The sequence below is a fragment of the Apteryx rowi genome, unplaced genomic scaffold, assembly GCF_003343035.1.
Source record: "Apteryx rowi isolate R43461 unplaced genomic scaffold, aptRow1 scaffold_366, whole genome shotgun sequence".
Taxonomy (NCBI): domain Eukaryota; kingdom Metazoa; phylum Chordata; class Aves; order Apterygiformes; family Apterygidae; genus Apteryx; species Apteryx rowi.
This window is the reverse complement of record NW_020450152.1, coordinates 317,353-338,559: the sequence shown is the minus strand read 5'-3', so window position 1 is coordinate 338,559 and position 21,207 is coordinate 317,353. Positions and strand designations below refer to the sequence as shown.

General features: G+C 38.7%; 1 protein-coding gene across 3 annotated transcripts; it reads right to left on the bottom strand.

Annotated features, from left to right (window-relative positions):
* Positions 1-2,574: 2,574 nt before the first annotated feature.
* MYLIP (myosin regulatory light chain interacting protein) lies at positions 2,575-20,821 on the bottom strand. 3 transcript variants are annotated; one of them, XM_026073328.1, is made up of 7 exons: positions 20,561-20,821; positions 19,231-19,421; positions 7,995-8,180; positions 7,030-7,227; positions 6,531-6,695; positions 4,273-4,693; positions 2,575-3,942 (listed from the first exon to the last, which is right to left on the bottom strand). In XM_026073328.1, the coding sequence occupies exons 1-7, from the start codon at positions 20,645-20,647 to the stop codon at positions 3,853-3,855; spliced, it is 1,338 nt and encodes a 445-aa protein (XP_025929113.1). In that variant the 5' UTR covers positions 20,648-20,821; the 3' UTR covers positions 2,575-3,852. The 3 variants fall into 3 exon arrangements, with proteins under 3 accessions (XP_025929113.1, XP_025929115.1, XP_025929114.1); XM_026073330.1 differs by lacking the exon at positions 20,561-20,821 and adding an exon at positions 10,229-10,275 and having other exon boundaries at positions 19,231-19,318; XM_026073329.1 differs by lacking the exons at positions 19,231-19,421; positions 20,561-20,821 and adding an exon at positions 10,022-10,211.
* Positions 20,822-21,207: the final 386 nt, after the last annotated feature.

The window sequence follows — 21,207 nt, the reverse complement described above, 5'->3', positions numbered from 1 at the left end:
AACAAGACCTGACTCTGAAGTACAGCTATGTGGCACACTGAGTGTGTTGKTTTTTTTTTAAACTGTTCACAGCTCTTGGCAGCTCACTTGGATTGGGCACAGTATTCCTCACATGAAACTGTGCACCCAAACTGCAAACATCTCAAGCAATGCCTAGCAGAGCAGTTTTGCATGGTTAACCAAAGTATCTTCCAGTGTAGCATGGTCAACTACATTTTAGGCAAAGCTCTTAAAGCTAGGAAAAAAAGCAAAACTATTCTTACATTGTCAGACTACATTGTGTTACATCCTGTTAGATCTTACATATAAACCAAGCAAAGCATTTAATAGGTAGTTTGCTGTTTAGAAAAGGTTACAGTGCTCAGACCTAAAAAATGGTAATAGCCTTTTGTTAAAGCTCATCGCATTTAGTGCACACAAATACTGATCTCATCCCTTCTAATTGCAACAAGCTGTTAGCCTCTGCTTGTCCTTCACACTTTTCTTCGCCAGTACAGAACTAGACAGTCTCAAATACAACTAACACTTGCCAGACTTGTCTGAACCTGTACYTCAGTACCTCAGCATTTATACTAGGTGTTGTGCATAGCTAATAAGACTAATGAAGTAGACAGAATACATTCTAAGAATGTCATAGACTTTACATGAATTTCATCTTTACAATGTTCCCTGTCAAACCTACCTCTAGGCTTGATCACCTAAACCCTATTTTTAATTAGGGTTCCAACTACTGGAATAATTTTAAGTAGCCATGTTGAACTACACAGCCAGTTACAAGTAGAGTCATGCTTGCCTATTTTAACTAACAGCTTGTTTTTGTCTAACACTAAATCAGATGCCTAACATTTAAAATTATTCATGCTCCATTTCAGCCAGCTGCCCTATAAGAGTGGATTAGACTTTACTAATGCTATTCTATTAGCACTGAGCAAAGTAAACTTTTGGAAATGAGGAAGATTCACTCTAGCAGAAAGTTCTTAATACCTTGGACTTTACACTTATAAAATAGCTGGATATAATAATCTCCTTTGTTCTTACACAAAACATTGGGTGACAGCAAATAAAAGAGTAGAAGTAAATGCATTATCTTCCTATACTAGCTAACACTGAAGCTGAAGCAACAATTAAGTGAAAACGTTTAACTTTTGAGAGAAGGGAAAAATTTGACAGTCCAGTTTAATTCATTTTAGTGAGTTTTCAGTATGTTTAACTCCATAAAACATGATCTTAACAGATGTTTACACTTGAATGCTAGTATTCTTACCTCTCAAAGGCCTAAATGGAAAGCCTCCATTTCATGCAACCGCACAAAAGAAATCCACTGCCTGTTTGAATAGACTTGAGAACAGTTTTCCCTCAAGCTAAAGAAAATGTTAAGGCTAGTGATTTGCAGACATTGTATTTAGTAACCATAACATCATTCCTAGACTATCAAAGCAGATATGATTACACTTCTGAAAGTGCCAAACTCAGAGCATCTTTCACTATTTTACACTAGACCTCCCCCCCCCAAAAAAAGTGTTTTTAAAGCCAGCTAGGGGGATATTTATTTCAAGATAGGAGTAAAATGTAGTTCCAGTAAGAAAACATCTGTGTGCCTATTCCTCCCTGTAAATGGATTATAGAGCCAATGCAACCTTGCTTCAGAACTTTTACCATCTTTGAAAATGTTGCACCTCCTTACTAACAGATTAAATCCTTAACCTTCAATAGCTTGAGCAGCAAATTATCTTGTGCCTAATCCAAATCCAGCTGAGATGAACAGCCCTAGAATTTAAAAGTTGTTGCCAGTTTGCAGCCACCTTCCCCATCACCCCTGATCAACAGCATTTCAGAGCTAACCTAAAATAACTTTAGGTCATGAGGAAAACTTCCAAGGCTTCAAGCTTCAATTCCTGATAAGCTGTCTTGGCAACAGGACATCCTATTCAATGTGATGTCTTTTTAAATAGTGATAAATACATTAAAAAAACCTAAGGTGACTTGCAGTTCCCTCTCTCCAGAATACAGCTCCATGGATGCCAAAAAATTTTGCTCTGACCCCAGCACTCTTATTTCTTTCAACTTATTAGTGGCCAAACCAGAGCACCATATCAAGTGTTCAAGCAACATCTCTTCCAGAATGAAGGTAAAACTTAAAGATAAATCAGATGAACAGTTTCAGTCAAAATTAAAGCCATTTTAATGTCTAATTAAGAAGTTACCTTAGACATAGCTGCTGAAGCTTCAAATTTTTACTCAGCCTGCAGTCTTCCTTTTGACTCGCAGAATATTTTATGTATTTAGGGGAAATTATTATAGAAAAGTTCACCACAAAGGTAATTTTGACAGCCATTTTACAGTTGGAATATCAGTTATTTTAAAGTATAAAGCCTGAAGATGGCTACCATGCAAGTTTTCTTCCCTCCTTCATAATTTGCATGCACCTGAAATCTATTCCCTCTTAAACCAGGACCCACAACATTCAGACTATAAATATGAAAACATATAACCTACTCTACTTGCAGGTCAGTAATGTCTCAGGGTAGTAGTTTTTCATCAAAACTAAAACTTACTGATAATGCAAGACAAACAGATTTTTAAAGTCATTTATTCATCTGAATATAAAAAGACAGAGGTTGTCTACGATATAGGACAAAGCTCTTGCTTCATGAGGAAACAAAATTTTCTTTACAAAGTGAAAAAATAAATACCCTCTTAGAGTAAGGTTTATATGCTAATGTGTCATAAAAAAGTAGAGTTTTAATATTTTGACAAAATGTCTGTGCAAAGAAACAGATGCATAAACACACATTACTGCTACATTAAGGCAATATGAAAAGTATAGTCAGAAAATCTCAGTAAAGTGACAGTGTACTTTTCTAGCTTAGATTAAGCCAGTATTGCACCCAAACATGGTCCCCTAGTTCCCTCTGTATCCTGGAGAATATACTAGGAAACCATAATCCTAGATGCCCAAATATGGGGTGGAAAATAAAAAGATTTTAGCAGAAAGAACCTATCCAATAAAGAAGTAAACTCAAGAAAGCATTTAAAGATATACACAAACCCTATTTTAGAAACCAATGTTTAGTAATTGAAAATCAGCCTCACAAGAATAGAGCCAACTTAAAGGGCAGCTGACTGTAGCACCCTAGAACACCATCTGAGTTGGATGTGGGAAACCTGGGAATAGCTTCCCCATTGCAAGTTGCAAATGAAGTCTCACAATGTCTCCATGAGGCATCACTACCAGAAGACTTTCCTAACCCACCCTCAACACTTAGAAATCAAACTTGTTCTACACTTCCAAAGCTATACTATAATTTTCTATTTAATAGAATTCTGAATTAAATGCAGCTGCTTGATGAAAGCCTTGTAACTTTAGTTTAAGAACCGATTCTTAGAAGTTCTCCCCTTTAAAACAGTTTACTAAAAGCAGAAACTTTGAACCATACTAAACTGCTATTTGTAAAAGCTAGTTTTACTATTAAAATAAACAGAGTGACTGTACTAAAAAGAATTTAAAGAGTGTAAAACTAAAGGCTGCATTGTTCTTGCTGGGTATAGTCAATATGCGCACACCATATTTCTCCAGGGTTACTTAGCTTTTTGGCAACACTGCCATGCTACAAACTTATGCATCATTCTCCTTCTAAGTAACATGAATTGTTTACAGTTCTGCTCTCAAAAGATGTCCCAAACCATCTTCCTGGGCATGCTGAACAAAGAATAGTTATGCTCAGAGATGTAGTATTTTTACTTTTGATTGCAGATTGGTGCCAGAGTGATTGCCTTCTTCACAATCAATGGTTGCAATTCATATTAGTGCAGTTTAGAAAGTACATGATGAGTTTAAAGTGTATATGGAGATCATATCACTGTCAGATTGAGAAGACTGGTATGGGTTGGCAAGTACACATGCTGGACATGCTCTACACGAGATCTGCAAACAGGACATGACTGGAAAGGAAAACATATTAGGAAATTAGTTTACTTCATATTTTGAGAATCTCTACCTTGATCATGAATTATTGGAGACTTCCTTATATTTACACTATAATGCTAATTCTTACTTTCGCTGCAAGTTTATATTTATAAGCATAGTTAAGGCTTGCCTTTCAAAGTCATCACCTAAACAGAATATTCTCTGGAATTACATCTTACTGCAAATAAGACTTTAAAAATCAGTTCTACTAGAATATCAAATGTAAACACAGTTCTGGGTCGTTTTTGTAAAAAAACAGAACTTCCACCAATTTGCTAACTCACATCTTAATGAATTGCAATTACCTGCAACTGGGCAGCACAGGTCTTGCAGCATACTGTGTGGCCACAGGGACAAAAGGTTGAATTTATTTCTTCTTCACAACACACCATACAAAGCATGGACTCTTTAAGCTTCCGTAACTTCTCTTGCAGGGCTTTTGTTTGCTGGCAGCTGAGACCCTCACAATTGTCACAGTTCATGCTACTTTCTGAAGACTTAAGGGGGGAATTTGGTGGGGTTTGGTCACTTCTTGAAACAAGATCTACAATGCCAGCATTATAAAGAGCTCGCCTTGCATGATCATAAACTTCTTTTGATGTTCTTTTGATATCAAAGACGTATTTTTTTCCAAGATTAATGTTTTCATTCAGGAACAGAGATGCTAGGTGGCCCTTTAAGTCTCGACTATACTGCATCATGACAGCACTAGTAACAGTGTCACACCTGTAACAAGACAAATGCAAACTTGGTTAGTTAATACTAAAGCTATCCCTACTCTAATTTGTTCCCAAAGTTGATGTAATAGTACTGATATCAAGAAAGCAAAAAATAGCCATCTGAGATATTTAAGCTCTACAATGTTGTTTTCGTGACAGCTCTACTCTGAAAAGTATTTTAAAAATGGAAGAAAAGTGACAGTTATTTTATGACATTGTGAAGTGTCTGGCAAAATGGAGACACAATCCTATGGAAGGGCCTTAAGGCATTATGCTAACATAGACAATGCTTGCTTAGTCCACAGTTCAGCTTGGCAACACTTTTTACATAGTAATCTCTGGGTGCTTTATTAATGGAATCCAGTTAATAGCCTTTAGTATAACACCTCTTTCTTTAGACAGGCTCTCAAAATGTTTTAGCTTAGTCTCAAGTAATGTCTTTAACTAAACTTCCACTAAGTACTTCCTATACTAGTGCTGTATCATCCAAAGGGAACCAGTGTGAATACAGTTTAGACCACTAAACAGTTCTGTTTGCCACTGAGTGCTTCATGTAGCCTAGGCATGTTTATCTCATCTCTCTGATATTGCTAAACCTGCAGAAGCCTAAGGAAGACATACCACTTCTCTAGACAATGTAGGAAAGACAGCATGAACAGAAAACACAAGGGCTGCCCTGGCAAAGCATAACATCCAGGAACAAAGCTTATGGCCCAATGCTGTTGCTTAGCTAAAGTTCTGCTTAAATTAAAATCAGAAGATGCAAAGGACAGCAGAAATTACAAGCAGAGACAAAGATCAAAAAGTTAGGACTAACTAGAAGTTATTTAATGCTTTGACTTGCCTGGAAAAAATGACGAGTGCAAAATAAAACTACAAGAGCTTATAATTACAGAGCAGAACAAGTCATACTTAACATCAGGCTCACAGAATATAAGCAGAATATTTATGATTAGCTATAGTGGTTAGAAAGGTTATTAGACTTATTAATTGCTGTAACTGTATTAAAATCTTCTAATTTTAAGAAGCTGGACAGGTCTTTGCTTAGTGTATGTACTTCCCTATGCTGAAGCCCAATTCTTCTCTTACAAAGTACTAACTGAACTTGATATGTAGCAGTTAATTTCAGCAAGAAGATAAAACACCAATGTGTCAAAGACACTTAGAGAGTTCTTCTGAACAGTGTTGGACCTCACAATGGGAGTGAGAAGGGGTTTTAAAAAAAAAAAGTCAGTCATCAGGGAATGAGTATAGCACCTATGCTTTGAGTAAAAACAAAATACAGACAAACACAATGATCAGCTCCTGGCATGAAGAAATCCTGCATATGTGAGCAAGGATACAGGAGTTTTAGGGAGCTTCAAATAAATGGGATGGGAAGGTGGTATACAGAGAACTTTTGGTAACAGGAGGAGCCAGGTAAAGGATAAACAAGGAGTACCTGCCCATGAGCTCCGCCTACATATTTTACAAAGTTCATGAACTTTCTCCTACTTCTCTGCTCTCATCCTTCCTTATGCACAGGGACAGAAAGTATGTATGTATTGTTTATGAAGTGTCAAAGAAAGCAGTAAAGTTTATACTCTGAAGTACTGTTATTTATAGTAGTATGCTGCAGAAAAAAAATCTTGCTTACTTGTCTTGTACTCCCACCTTGCTGAAACCCACCCAAACTGAAAGCTGCAAGAACCTACTCAGCTGCTGGACTTAAGAGGAAAGTAGAAGTTGCAAAGGCACAACGATATTTTGTAGAGAATTTCTAAAGTGCAGTCAAAGTGCTGGCTGATTGAATACTTCAATACTACTGAAGAGGAGCAGAAGTTTGCTCTAGTGGCAATACTAACCTGTAAAATGCATGTGTCTCTGTAATTGCTCTGTAAAGTCCACTTGCTGCCCTTGTACTGATCATCTTAAACAGAAGAACTACACTATTACCAGACTCCTTGGTAACAGTCAGATACACATTCTTCCCAGACTGAGTTGCCATTTGAACAACAGGGTAAGCAATCCTAAAAAGTAAAATAAAGCAAGGTTATTTTGCATTTAAAAATAAAGGCATTTTCYGCAATCTGCTACAGTGCAGTTTTATCAGAAGTTACAATGACCTCTGATTGTGGTCTGTAATGCTAGGTTGAAGATGTTGCCTCAAAATACATATATAAAAAACAAGAGTATTTAAATAACACCAGCTGTCTTCTTGATTATAAGCAGGTAGTGTCTTCAGACCCCACATTCTGATAGCTCCTTTCAGTGATTCATAGAGCAGTTTTGTCTATGTAAAAGCTAGATACATTCTCAATACTTCCAAAGAACAGAAGATAAAAACTGTTCTAAAACACATACCTGTTGATAGGACTGAAATCATCTTTACAGATGGAGATACCTTCAGGTCCAACACCAATAAGGAGTTTTTGTCCTTCACTATCTCTTACTGAGTGCCACTCTACCCCATAGTTCTCCAGTGTTGACACAATCTGTAGAACCTGGTATTCAGCAGAAGCTTGACTTAGACCTTCTAGTTCCTTGTGCTTCACAGTAATGCTGTTGATAAAAAGATTAAGGACAGGTGAAATAACTCAAGTAAGCACCATTATTGTCAGCAGCTTGTTATAACATGGGCTTTAGATGGCCTAGTTAAACAGATTTTTAAATGCTCTTGACCTATTTGGCAATACATTTCCAGTCACAGACTGGAAAGAAAACTACCAAAACATCCTGAGAATGTTCGAGTGATAATACTGTGCATTTGCTTAGTAATTATAAAAGCTACATGGAATCAAGGCTTTCCAGCTACCGCCCCCCCTGATATTTACCTGAACAGCCAAAAATTTATAACTAAAATAATCCACCAGAAAGCATGACATACTGAAATTTTCTTCTTGACATTCAGGAACTGAGCTATGAAGATGTTTAGGAAAACCTGTTTACTTCTCAGTGTGAGGATGCTAAGCCAGATAAATTCTTGTTATTTTCTTTCAAAATGTAGGTCTAAGACATGCTTGCAATTTGATTACATACTAATTGCTAACAATGCACATTACCCTGCTCCAAAGATTTAGATACCTCTATTTCCCAAGTACTAGTTCACCAGCTTTTGCCTCAAAAAGAAATACTCATATCTGAGCTTAAAATGAACTGAAATCAGAATGTTAAAAATATTTAGGTTACATAGCTTTGGAGATGAAAGTATAAAATTTTTACTTTTTTTCACAACAGTAATTGCTATGCTATGGCACCAGCAATTTATACAACAAAATTTTAAACTATTGGCCTCCAAAAATGGTGTTATATCATTGCACCCTTTTTACCTCTCCAAAATGGTAGTGGTGAGCTCTTTTGCACACAACTCTTCATAACTGTACTTGGCAGTGTTCTGGTTATAATCTCCAAACTTCATCTGTGCCAACAATGCACTAAGTTCAATTGCATGCTCTGAAGAACACTGAAGATTACCAGCCAGAAGATCTTCTTTTATATGCAAGAAAAACATATGCCTGCAACGGAATCAGATATGTTTGCTTACTCAAGATGTTAAAATAGTAGCCTTTAGTTTGGTAATCAAAATTTTGCAATGRATATTGCAAGTAGAGAAATAGTCTGGCATAAGAGAAAAAAGGGCCTCCATCTTCTTATTCACTAACTTAAAAATGAAGATACAACTGAAGATAGTGTCTAAAACCACTATTAAAATAAATATATAAAACAGTATATACAATTCTACCATTCAACATGAGAAGCTATAAAGAGTTGAAATAGCTGTGCTACCACAATTGAAGGGGAGATGGTGCTTTTGCCAGCAACACGATCAACAGAAAAACTTGAAACACCCAAAAAGGCACTGTGGAATAAAACAAAAATGTCTATTTTGTAAGAATATTTATCAGACCATTTGCTATTTTAGGCTCAACAACTTTAACCTTTACTCTCGGGATCAAGGCAGATTTGCCAATTAGGTGAAAAATTCGCAAAGCTACTCTTAATTATCTAACAGGTCCGTTTGTTAATTAGACAAAACCAAGTTTTCCACCAACACCAACAGCAGCCTGTTAATTTCCCCTATAGCCTACCTCGACTTCTATAAATTCATCCTTATGTTCCCTAAGGGGAATAATATAGTATATAATATAAATTATAGATAATATAACTTTCACCATTTGTTCTTAAGATTCAACATATGTACGGAAACAAGATGCAGAGGTAGTGTGTATCATTGTGAAAAATCTTTCACTAAATCAAGCCTAGTACAAAAAGAAATATTTCTTTGCTTCCACAGTAATGGGACACTTGCATTCTACTTTTCTTAAAGTTTGAAAAAATAACTATGCTGAATCACTCCTCACTGGAGGTTAAAGAGGCTGGCAAGTGATTAGTTTTCATTCCAACAGCAAATCTGGACAAGATCTTATGCATCCCTTCTTAATATTAATCTTCTACAGTTCCCTTGTACAAGCATATAGGCCTACTTTAAGACCTCTGAAATTCTATAACTTGCAGAATTGCYGGATTCATTCTTAATTCTACTATAGCAAATGCTGCAGCTAAGAAAATATCAGCCCAAATAAAAGATAACCTGATACCTAAGCCTTCTGAAAGCAGAAAAGAGATTTAATAAATATTATCATCCTCAAAACTGCCCTGCAATCCATTTCCTGCAACAACAGTCACAGCTCCATGGTCCAACACCTCCCTTTGCAACCAGTTTGAGGCATGCTAGAGTGTCTGCAGTTGCCACACAAATGCTCCAGTTCCATCACTCACACCTATCCAGACATGGATCTACACTTCTGCAGTGCTAATGGGGGACCTGGGAGAAGCTAATTCCCCCACTTTGTCCAGGACAGATTTAGGTGGTGCAAGGACAAGCACTTCAGACAGTACATATGTCTCCACTGTTAGCACATTATTCCTTGTTTTAGGCTCCTCTTGGAGCAGGTTCCAAACCTCTCCTCCAATCCCTCTCTCCTACCCTGCTAATTCAGAGTTTATCTGCCTTGGGCCACAGAAAGGCATAGGTGGGGTCTCTTGACATGGATAGGTAGTATACATCCCTTATGGGGCTCAGCCCCCAAAGTCCCCCCCCCCCAAGTTTATAAACAAGTCATCTAATAATTGGACCAAGAATGGTATTTAATGGCCTTGCAATTTTAAATAGTCTAGAGAAAGGATATTGAACATGATATGGGTCCTGGACAAGATCCAGCCCATAGAATAATTTCAGTTCATGTCTGCTTCTCATATGAAGTTTTTCAGCATTTTTGTTCCATACTGTGAAGTACAGACTTCCCTGAGCTAGTGCTGACATAAGAATTTTCAGTGCAGAACCATACAAATTTACCAGACAGGATGGATCAAGAAATAATACATCCATGGTGCTCCACTGGGACAAATAAAACCCTTATTTGGAGAGTGTCACACAACTGTGTTGTCCACAGACCACATCCAGCTTCTGTAGTACTGATTAAGAGTCAGGCTTCAAGGAAAACCAGCAATATTAATATTTGTATTTAACTTGCATGATTTAGTTTCAATATACTTCAGCAACCTTCTCTGAAGGCAGTCCATTCCAAGGGCCAGAACAGTGGGTCAGGTCTGTAATAAAAATTAGATTGCCTTTGTCTTGAGTTTCAGGACAAAGCATTACAGCTTCTCATATAGCTTGCTTTGTGCAACAGTGAAGACAACAGCATAAAATTGGCACAGCTTTATTCGTTTCAGGCCTTCTCCTTCCCACTGTTAGCAACATAATCACTGACTAAACCTGCCTATGAGAACAAATTTGAATAAATGCAGTATTTTTTCATATTGTAAAACATTGAAATCACACCTGGAAACAGGTTTTCTTGATCTTCCACTCCAACACACAAAATTCTAAGCAATGACAATTCCTTTAAAATGAAGTGAACTTCCTGCATTTTCTGATGAACAGAAGACTTCTCCAATATTCTTGAACATGCTTCCCATTTTCTAAGCTGTCTCCTTTTCATTATTTGTACTTAACTCCCACATGCCTGCTCTACTATTAAGCTTCAGGAATATTGGGGGAAATTGTACTTTAATGATTATAAATATTAAGATTTATCCAATCTGCAGTACTGATCAACATTCTACATTTATTTGCTTAGATTTTTTTTACCTAATTGTAAACAAGACAAGACAAATTTAGTTACTCATCTTGAGTGACAACATGAAATCTGAACTGTTGTTCTCCTTGCAAACCAGAGAAAGAAACAACTGGGTCCTATCTAATGAACATCACATGGTAATAAACATCAGCTTAGCAGAAAGTGTACTAATATGATGCAATCTGTTCCAACTGAAGAAATGGCAAAATCAAGTTTGTTTTGCAGTTGTACAGAGAAGATTAGATATTGCAATTGCAAGATACTACACAAAAATTCAAATTTGATATGCTTACTAACTGACACAGTTTAGAGGTCAATGAAGTATTTAACTACTAAAAACCTATGGCCAAAATAAATCTAAATAGTAGCCATTTCCTTAATTCTGATCAATATTTAACAAAATAAAAAGCTATTCATGCACTTCTGATCCTCTGTTACTATCAGAACAGGTTTTCAAGTAATTACAAATACATACTAATTACAGTCACAGTACATGTTTCAAAGAAACATCTGACAACTCTGTTCTCATCAGCTGACACCTATGTTATATTTGCAACTACAACACCAGAATGGTTGCATCTTCAGTTTGCTTACTTTGTGCATATGACAGCACTGACTACACAGGAAAAAGTCAGTCTTCTCCCCTTGCTGGGAAGACCTTATTGACGTCAACAGGGGAGCTGAAAAACAAGAGATTGCTCCTGCAATTACAGAAGCAACTAAAGTAGAAGCAACATTTGTCACATTCTATTGCTGAAAAGCCAGTAACAGTATAGGGAAACAAACACGTTTAAGTGATAAGGTACAATGTGAAATAGCATCACATCAGCTAATCTGCAGTAACACCCCATAACAGGCTCATACCTATATAGGGAAGCATCTCAGAGAGGCTAAGTTACTTTACATTTTTCTGACAAAGAAGAAAAAGGCATGCCAGGTATAAGGGGCAGTTACTGCAAAGTAACTAAAGCTATGCAAGTTCATATCCTGGCTTACCCTATGGTAAGCTGTCTGACCATTCCTTGAGTCTGAGGAGATACAAGACAAAAAATATCCACATTTAAAAGCCTAARTCATTAGTTTGAATCTAAAAAAAATCCAGTGCTGGCCCTAGCCTGTCATCTAAACTGCAGCCATAAYAGGACAGAAACTAGTTAACATAGGGCATGCCAGTGCAATTAGTTTTGAATGGCAGCAGTTTCTTCCTCCATACCTGTTACAGCAGTTGCCCTGAGCCAAATTTCAGGTAGCAAGTTCACTGCTGATTTTCATTTTTAGCCCTGAAATGTATTAGAATAAAGAAAAGAACCCAGAAACTGAAGGATAAGTAATGGCTGCAAAGATTTCATACAGCTGAAAAACTAATTGGTGCTGCCTGTTTGCCCAGCCTTTAAGATCACATTTCTCCAAAAATATATTTTAATGCATGTTGTAAAATCATTCCTTCAAGGTTCAAAAGCATGACACCAGCTACACTGTGTTTATAAAAAAAAGCAAACATTTACAAAAGCAAAAAGCTCTTTTGATCCTTAAAGAGAAAGGCAAAAGAATGTGCTTTTATTGCTGAACACTGTCAAGCAAAACAAAAGTATTAGAAGGATAACTGCCTCCAAACTCTTAATTTTGCCAAGTCTAAAGAGCCCAACAGATCTGTGGAAAACTTGGTCATATTACAGATATTAGCTACCAGAAAATTTATGCAAGCTTTTGTAAATTAAATTGTGACCTAAGCACAGATTTTACTGAAATCACTTAACAGCACTTAATGCAGTGTCCCTTCTCTCTCTCAAGGAACTGTTAGATAAAATGAAAAGAATTGTTAAAGCTTCTCCCCTTTAAAATGATACTCAGGTTCTACAGGAAAAGGTTACTCGATTTTTCAAGCAATTATTTTAGTATTAGTATTTTATGTTTAATGCTTTATCTGGCAACTTTTAAAACAGTGAACTCAAAACCGCAATTAGAAGCGCCACCAACTCAAGAAATAGTTTCACAATAGTTCATCAAAACCTGAAGTCTTCTACAGGTTAAATTTCCAACACTGCTGGTAAAATGCCTCAACACAACCACCATATAAAAAATTAATCAAATCATACCTTTTTGTATCTACAGCATATTCATTGCTTCAGTTATATAGGAAACATTAATAATTATAACAGGCTAGAAATTTGAGAAATAACTCAAGTGTTAAAGAGTGTTTCTAAACCACCCCAATATTCTATTCACACATTATGCAGCTTTGTTACTACTTTTGTCAAAGTTTTGCTTCAGTTTTAAATCTCCATAAAAACAAGTCTTCACAACCCAGAACATTACTGATAGATTGCTGTGGCTCACAGCCATCTTAACATCTGCTAGACATTGAACAATTAGTGGCAGCTCTAAGAATGAACAGAACTTTCCAGTGTGATGATGATAAGTCACTTATATCTTCCCAAGGCCCAGTATCGAGATCTATACATGACAACATTAGTACAAAAGTCTATACTAACCTAAAACAGCATTAGTTCCTCCTCCAATCCTCATGCTAGCTAGATATTCCTGTATGTTCAAGGATCCAACATTTCCTTTGAGTTTGATATAGTGCATCCCATCTTATACTGTACTACAACACTCAAAATAGCCTTTGTTGACTAGGAGTATCTGACAGTAAAAGCTGTTGATATATGGCAATATCTCAAAACAGTGCATAGAAATACTGATTATAAGCCAAAGTATCAAGTTTCCTACTCTTTTTTAGTTAGCCACTGCCCAGATAGAATTTTTTCCTTTTCAGAGGAAGAAAACACATTTTATAATTCTAACAGGCTCACATGTTTTATCAAACACTAGTTAAACTAGTAATTTTATATCTATTTTGTCTCCTTAATATTGTCCTAGTACTTTCCATACAATTCAGGTTCTATTTGCACATTAAAACACCCAGTAAAATCAAGTGTTCACTGATGATTAGTGTATTTTAGTTACACACACAAATGATTTAAACAATACAAATGCTGTAGGGGAAGCTGCAAGGAGCCATTTCTGCAGATGATCCATCTTACAAAAACTACAAGTACAAAACCAAAGCTAGTCAAACCTACATATCATATCATTCCTTCCCTTCCTCAGAGGTGCTTTATGCAGGCTATGAATACTGATTGCTACTTCTACCAAAAACAATATCACTATTGCAGTCAGTAGCTGCAATGACATTCCCATAGGAGGCAACTACATTAAAACAATCCATTGCCAATTCAGTTGGGTGAAAACTAACAACTCTAGAAAGGAAGTGCTATGTAATATGTAGAGCATAGGAAATTCATCTCTTCCATAAAAATTAAGGCAATTATCTTAGGATAATTAGGATTAGGATGCAAAGTTCTGCACTGAAAACTTTGTTTCTCATACAGCATTTTATAATCAAATAATGGAAAACTAGGAAAATAGAGATAAGACTACAATCAAAGCTTTAAGTTCTAAACTTAGCTGCCTGTTGACAATGTGGCAAAACCCAAGAAATATAGCCAAGAGAACACATCCTCTCACCAGACTACTGGCAGGGGTCTTACTATACATCCCAAGGAACTGCCTGTTCTTTGCTGTATGACATTCCTTACCACAAGGTAAAGTTCTTTGCTACTGCAAAGTAACATACAACTTCCTATATTCTTAAGGGATCAGAATTAAGAGGCATAACTAAAATACACTGATGATCAAGATCTCATAACAATAGAATATGGTTCCATTTTTTAAAAGCAGGATATAAGCCACTCAATATGAAAAAGCAAACCATAGACACAAAGTTACTATGTTTCTCAGTATCTTTACCCTTATTTGCTCTCATAATAGGTGAAAGGTTATCAACTGCAGTTCAACTCTGATTTAGACAAACAGATCCATAAACCTAACACCGATGTCTACTACAGCAGACAGTTTTCTTGCATTGTAAAGAACACCATGACATTGCTGCACTGGAAGCCAAGGCTGTAAGACATGGGATGCTTTTCTTGTTTTCTACTACTGTATGTATCTTAATGTTAAGTAGTTAATCACTACAACTGGATAACACTGCAAAAGCAATGTACTTTGTAATTAAAATATTTGCAAACAGCACACACCTTTTAACAGCTTCCAAGACAACATTACCTATCTCAAGGTTGGCAAAATAAAGCTATTTTAAACAATGTTTCATGAAATTATGTGACATGTTAGAATCTGACAGCTTATATTAGGTTGTCATGGCTGACATACAAATATTTGATTTTCAGTCATGCTATGCAAGACATAACTTTGCCCCTTTTAAAGTTTGAATAAATCGGGGCAAATCTTGATGCTGCTCAAAAAATTATCCACTTAAAGTCAACATTTGAGAGATCACATAATTATGTAAGGCTTAAGTAAACCACTGTTCTTCTGGAAGATCGTTTAGTGCAGTTTGCCCTTTGTACAGCTCAGCAAACACTTTCATTGTTGAGGTGGATGCAAGTTTCAAGACTTCTGTGCTTCATGTTTCACAAAGAAACCTTTTAACCACAAAAGAAGAACTTTCCGCCTCGAGACAGAGTTGCAGACCAATCAGGAGCTGAATTTCTTCAGCTCCTGGGCCATGTTCCAGTGCAGCAGTCGCTGATTTGTCAGACATGCCTAGTAGCTATTACTCAGAGGTTATTCTCAGTCAATGACCTAAAGTTACATTGTTATCACTTAACCAGTAGGGAGCCGCACAGCCTCGGCTAAAGCAAGTTAAACAAGCACAAAGAGCCACACCCCGCTTTAATTAAAACAGTGTTTAACAAGTTGAGTATAAGCAAAATGATTTCTCAAATCATCCAGCCTTTTTGGACCACAGTTTAAAGCAAGTTTTCTTCCCCCAAACGTCTTCTAACAAATTCTGATAAATCAAGTAGAATCATTACCAACTCCTCACTAATTCAATGGTTCATAAAGTTTGGCAAAACAACCATCTGGCAACTTTAAAACAGTCTGTTGAATAAACTGCTTGTTGCCTTTTAAACATCTGTTGCATTACCTATCAAGAAACACAGGAAACAAAACAGTGAAAATTATCATACCATAAGCTAGAGTTTACAATTTAAGTCTAGGAACACCACCTCTATTTTAGGCAAAACCAAGCTATCAGTCCTTTCCAAGCCAATGTAATTTTCCTTTAAAAAAGCATAGAAGTTATTCAAACTCTTCTAAACAAGCACACATCACCTTTCAGTCTTACTGCTGAAACTTGAGGTGACAGCAGCATATTAAGTGTGAGCACCTATTCTTGCACTGAAGCATTTTCATTCAATTGAAAATAATTCTAAACTACAAAATCTGTGGCCAGATTCAGCACCAGAGAATTAGATAGAAAATAGACATTGGGTTCTAAAGAACACTGGAAATAAAAAGATTTAAACTGTAAAAGAAAGTGTAGTAAGCACAGGACTTTCATACAGTTCTCCCACTCACAAAGCATCCAGTGAAGGTGGTTTTTTACCACAGTGGTCAAAGATACAGTTATAATCTGCTGTGCCTCATCATTCTCTAAAGAGAAGGCTCTCTTGCATAAAAAGGATTAAAAATGCATGAGGTTGCTATCTTTCGCTGGACTGCACACCGATTACAGCTAACAGAAGTGGAGTTTGGTGTTTAGTAGCCAGACCAGCTGTTTACACAATATGCAGAAACCTGAATATTAAAATGCTACAAACAGAAATTTAAGACTCAGGTGTAAGTTTAAGAGTAAGACAAAGATCTCTTCAATGAAATAGTAGAGAACTGTGGTTGACAATGCTGTCAAACTACCTGAGCACCACAAAGCCATACCATAAAGCACCTGAGAAAAACTCAGTCACAACATTCACTAATCATGGTAAACCACATTAAGAAAATGATTTATAATTACTTGCAACTTTCTAGGTTCAAAAATACTTAACATGTACCTAATTTATAAGGAAAAGCACAGTGCTGTGACTGGCACACACACTTGCATCAAGATGAGATTATCTACCAGCTTCAGAGACAGTATGTAAAGATCTTGGAGACTTCCTCAGCCTTCTTCACCTAACAAAAATTAGAACTCAACCATTTAATACCAGTAACACCATACACAAATATACCCTATACATGACATAGTTGTCAACCTAAGTGCTAAAAAGAAAGCAAGGCTACTATCACTATCTTTGTCATCCAGTACACTGACTTGGTCAATAAAGATAAGAAAAAAGGTGTTAGCCATAACCATACAGCTAATCCTTGCATGATACAGCTATCAACTTAATGACAGGTTTGACAAGCTTTTGTCTTCCCCTCAGTCTCACACAAGCTTACATGCAAGCTAAGTATGAAAGCACAGTAAAGTACATATTTATGTCCTCATGCAAATCTGAGTAGAATAAAAATGGCAAGCTTACTGAATTAAACTCAGTGTCAACACTCCAGAAGTACATATTAACTACAGGCACTATGGAATTCCAGATCTCTTACATGCAGACCACTAAAAGATGCACATATGCACAATTAAAAGATGGCAGCTAATGAAAGCTATTTTACAATTTGGACTCTTACCAAGAACACTCAGGATGTAGACTTAAGTATGATACAGCTTAGAGGAATGGCTCCTGAAGCTTCAACTAAGTGTGGCATTAAAACTAATATTTAACACATGTTGACCTCCAAAATTATGTAATTATTTCCAGAACAGAACTTTAATAGATCTCTTCTGATGACCACGGCTCAATCAATTTAAAAAATATTTATGTTAAAAATATTAATTTTAGAAAAATTTTAAATAATTCTTAAAGAAAACTCACCCCACCCACAATCTCTTAAAGTCATCTTTAGAGTTGAGAAGTACTTGCTATTTTTGTGTATATGCAACCTCTGTTCCAGCTACAGAACCTGTTCTTTAAGCCTTTAGGGTATGTTTCACCAGTTCAGGCAATGAATCTGCTGAGCATGCCAATTTTTGCGTTGACAATGTTGAAGGTAGGAACATAGGTGTCTGCAAAATCTAGTAAAGTCTAGCAAACATTTGGCAAAGATAAGAGGATGCCAATCATATCAGCTTTAGGCTTTCTCAGATTCACCCCAGTTTGGTGTGTGTGTTGAGACATGTCCAAGATGCTCAGGGTAATCTCTTCTGCCTTATTCAGCATGAGATTGCATTGCTCCTCTTGTTATACATAAAAAAAATCTCTCCAGTATTTGTTTTTATACTTTTTCCTCAATGAGAGTATTTAAATAGGAAGGCAACAAGTTTCTTTAAAGAAAGCACTCAAAAAGAGCCCATAAAGACATGGATGTTAGAATATATTTTTCCAAAGTAAGGTATATCAAAACTGGAATTTGTTAGAATGTATTTGCACAACTAAAGCTATCATGTGGGACAACTACAGTATATTCCACAGCATTCTGAAAACTTCAGCCTTCAAAGCTGAAATCACTGTTCCCCAAACCCCTTCCCCTGCATGTAAGAGTTCAAAAAATAGAAAACAAGATGATATACGCATGCTCCTAACTCAAAACCTAATTTCTATGAAATAGGCATCAAATCAAGCTGTCAGCCTCTGGACAAATTCATTAGCTAAATATTATGTGCAGAACCATGTCATAGCAATGATCTCAATTCTGAAAGTACCAAATAAAGGTAAATAGTGGAAACACGATTTGGTGATACCCTCTATATACTAGATTCCTGTTTGCCCCATTTATATTTATCACATTATCTAAAACTAACTGGTGAAAAATAAGTTGAAAGGTCAGTATTAAGAATATGAGCATTCAGCATTCTTTAAAAAGAAACCACTTGTGATCCGTGTAGTAATCAAACTCATGCAGTAAAAGCAAATGCTTATAACTAATCTTAGAAAGCTAATCATTAAGATTGGATAACAGTATAACAATGTAGGTAGGAGGACTGGCCAAAGAAGAAGCAAAACAGCTGTTTCTTTTGTAGCCCCAAAGGGCCTGTAGCTGTTTGAAAGTTACTGTAATATGATACTAGACAAAAAGGAATTCAGCAAGTTTATGCAGTGTGGGAGGAATTGTTTCCTGCCTTTCCATACCAATGGTTTAGAACGACCCACAGTAACACCACTGAGCAGGGGTTACTATCGGACATGCAAGTGCCATATGAGTAACTTATTACTGGTAGCTTAAGTTTCCCCCACTCACAGCACTAAGTTTTCATGGAATTAACTACATTCTCATTGCTTGCTGTTAGCTACACAATACTTGCAATATTGTAAGTTTTATTCGTTTTTTTAAAAAGGAGTAATACTCCTCTTAAACAACACTGGTATCTTAAAACAACTACCCAGAAAAGTCAGCCWAAGATTACCAGAAGATGCAAGAAATAGAACTAATGTCCAATWGCTTTTATAAGTTTCAGAAAACTGAAAACGAAATGATAAATTAGCTTTACTTACAATCATCTTTAGCTTACCTTGTCTGTTCTTGTAAGATAAGATGTGGCTCTACAAAGAACTTGACCCGTAGTTTCAATCGATAAGGGGCTAAACCATCCATCTGCTGGGAGATCCTGTTCCTCAAATTGAGCCACAGATTTTCCCCTTTGCTACCAGTGAACTGCAGTCCAAAATAATCAACTTCTATAATTCCCAATCTTCTGCAAACCTGAAAAAAAAGAGGTTCTGTGTAATGAATCTGCAACATGACTAGACCAAAAACATCTGAATCAAATACTGTTTCAGACTGCTCACACTTAAAACACAAATAACTCCTGCTGTAAGCACCTTCATACAAAAGATTATTTAACGACTTGGATTTAAAATAAGCTGTGTTCAAAATGGCATATAAACATACTAAAAAACCTGGGAATTTCTTTACTGGCTGAAAATCACATGAATTTCTAGGTATGTTCAGTTCCCCCCACCTTCCCCAGACAGGCACTTAAGAGGATCACTGGATTTCCAAAAGAGAAGAATATCTATAATTCAACAGCACAACCAATAGCACTTTCTAGGGAAGAAAGAGGAAAAAAGGTACAGCCCACAAGTTTTATTTAGATGACACCAATAGACTGGGCAGCTACGTTTGGCTGCCTCCTGCATCCCACAGCAGCAGCCGCCGCCGCCACGTCGGGAAGGGGGCGACCGAGGAGCGAAGACACCTGGGCGACACCCTCAGCTCCTGGGGGCCCCACGGAGGCTACACAGGCCCATACCTAGCAGGGGCTCCGCACCGCCCGGGCGATGTCACCCCGGCCAGGTGGGTCCCGCTCGCGCCTTTTCCCCCCAGGACAGGGAGAACAGGCCCCCAGGCTGCAGCAAAGAGGCCGAGACCTCCCCTCCTCCACCTTTTCCACACGCGCCGTGGAGGTGGAGTGTAGAAGGGCAATCGCGGGACCGGGGAGCCCCGAGGCAGGGGATGCAGCAGCCTCTGCATCCAACATGGAGAAGAAAAAAAAAAAAAAGAAACACCACAAAACGGGGGGACTGCAGCGGCAGCTCCCGCCGCCTCCCCGCCCCCATCCCCGCGGACGCCCCTGCGCAGGGTTACACTGCCTCCCTCACGCCATCATCGCCCTCAGCGGCTGCGAGCCGACGAGCTCGTGTCCCCCCGCCCCCAGCTCGCGAGGGGCCGCGCGCCTCCCTCTCCCGCCCCGGCCCCATGCGCTTCTGTCAGGCACCAACGGCCTGCGGCGCCCAACGGTCACTCGCTTCCCCCCCGCGCCCCGGGCGGGCAGCGAGGGAGAAGGGCGGCGGCAACGGCGGGGAGAGGACAGCGCAGGGCAGCGCGGCGCGGCCCCTCACCTGGTTGAGGCAGTCTTCGCCGTTGGCTTTCGCCTCTACCTCCACCTCCATCACCACCGCGTCCGGCCTGGTCACATAGCACAGCATGGCTGGGGCCAGCCAGCGCCGCCGCTCCCTCGGACACCCGGAGCGGCTGCCGCCGCCGCCGGCTGGGAAGCGCAGCTGCCGCTACAGGCTGAGGTACGCACGCGTCCCCGGCCGCCGCCGCCTCGCTCGCCTACGCCGCCCGCCCACGCCCGGACACCGCCAGCGCAGCGCTGTCAGCCCCCTTCGCCTAGTGCCTGGGCCACACCGAGCCCGCTCCCGTCCTATATAGCCTCCGCCTGCCCCTCCCCCCGCCGACCGGCACCTGCGGGCCAATCAAGAGGCGCCGCTCATCTCTGCGGGCCGCAGCTCCTACCAATCAGAGCCGCGGTCACTTGAAAACGGCCGCAGCCGGGGGGGGGGTGCTGACGTTGCTCCATGGCGCCCCCTGTCGACAAGCCGCGCTCCGCTCCGGGCTCTGCTCCGCGCCCAACGGCATTTCCCGCGCGGGGGTCGCGGCGGCTGTGCGCGCCCGCCCTCCTGGCCCCGTCACCCTCGCCCCCCTGGTCCGCGCAAGCGGGGGCTTTCTAGCCGAGTATTGCGTCGGGATAAACCGCTCCAAG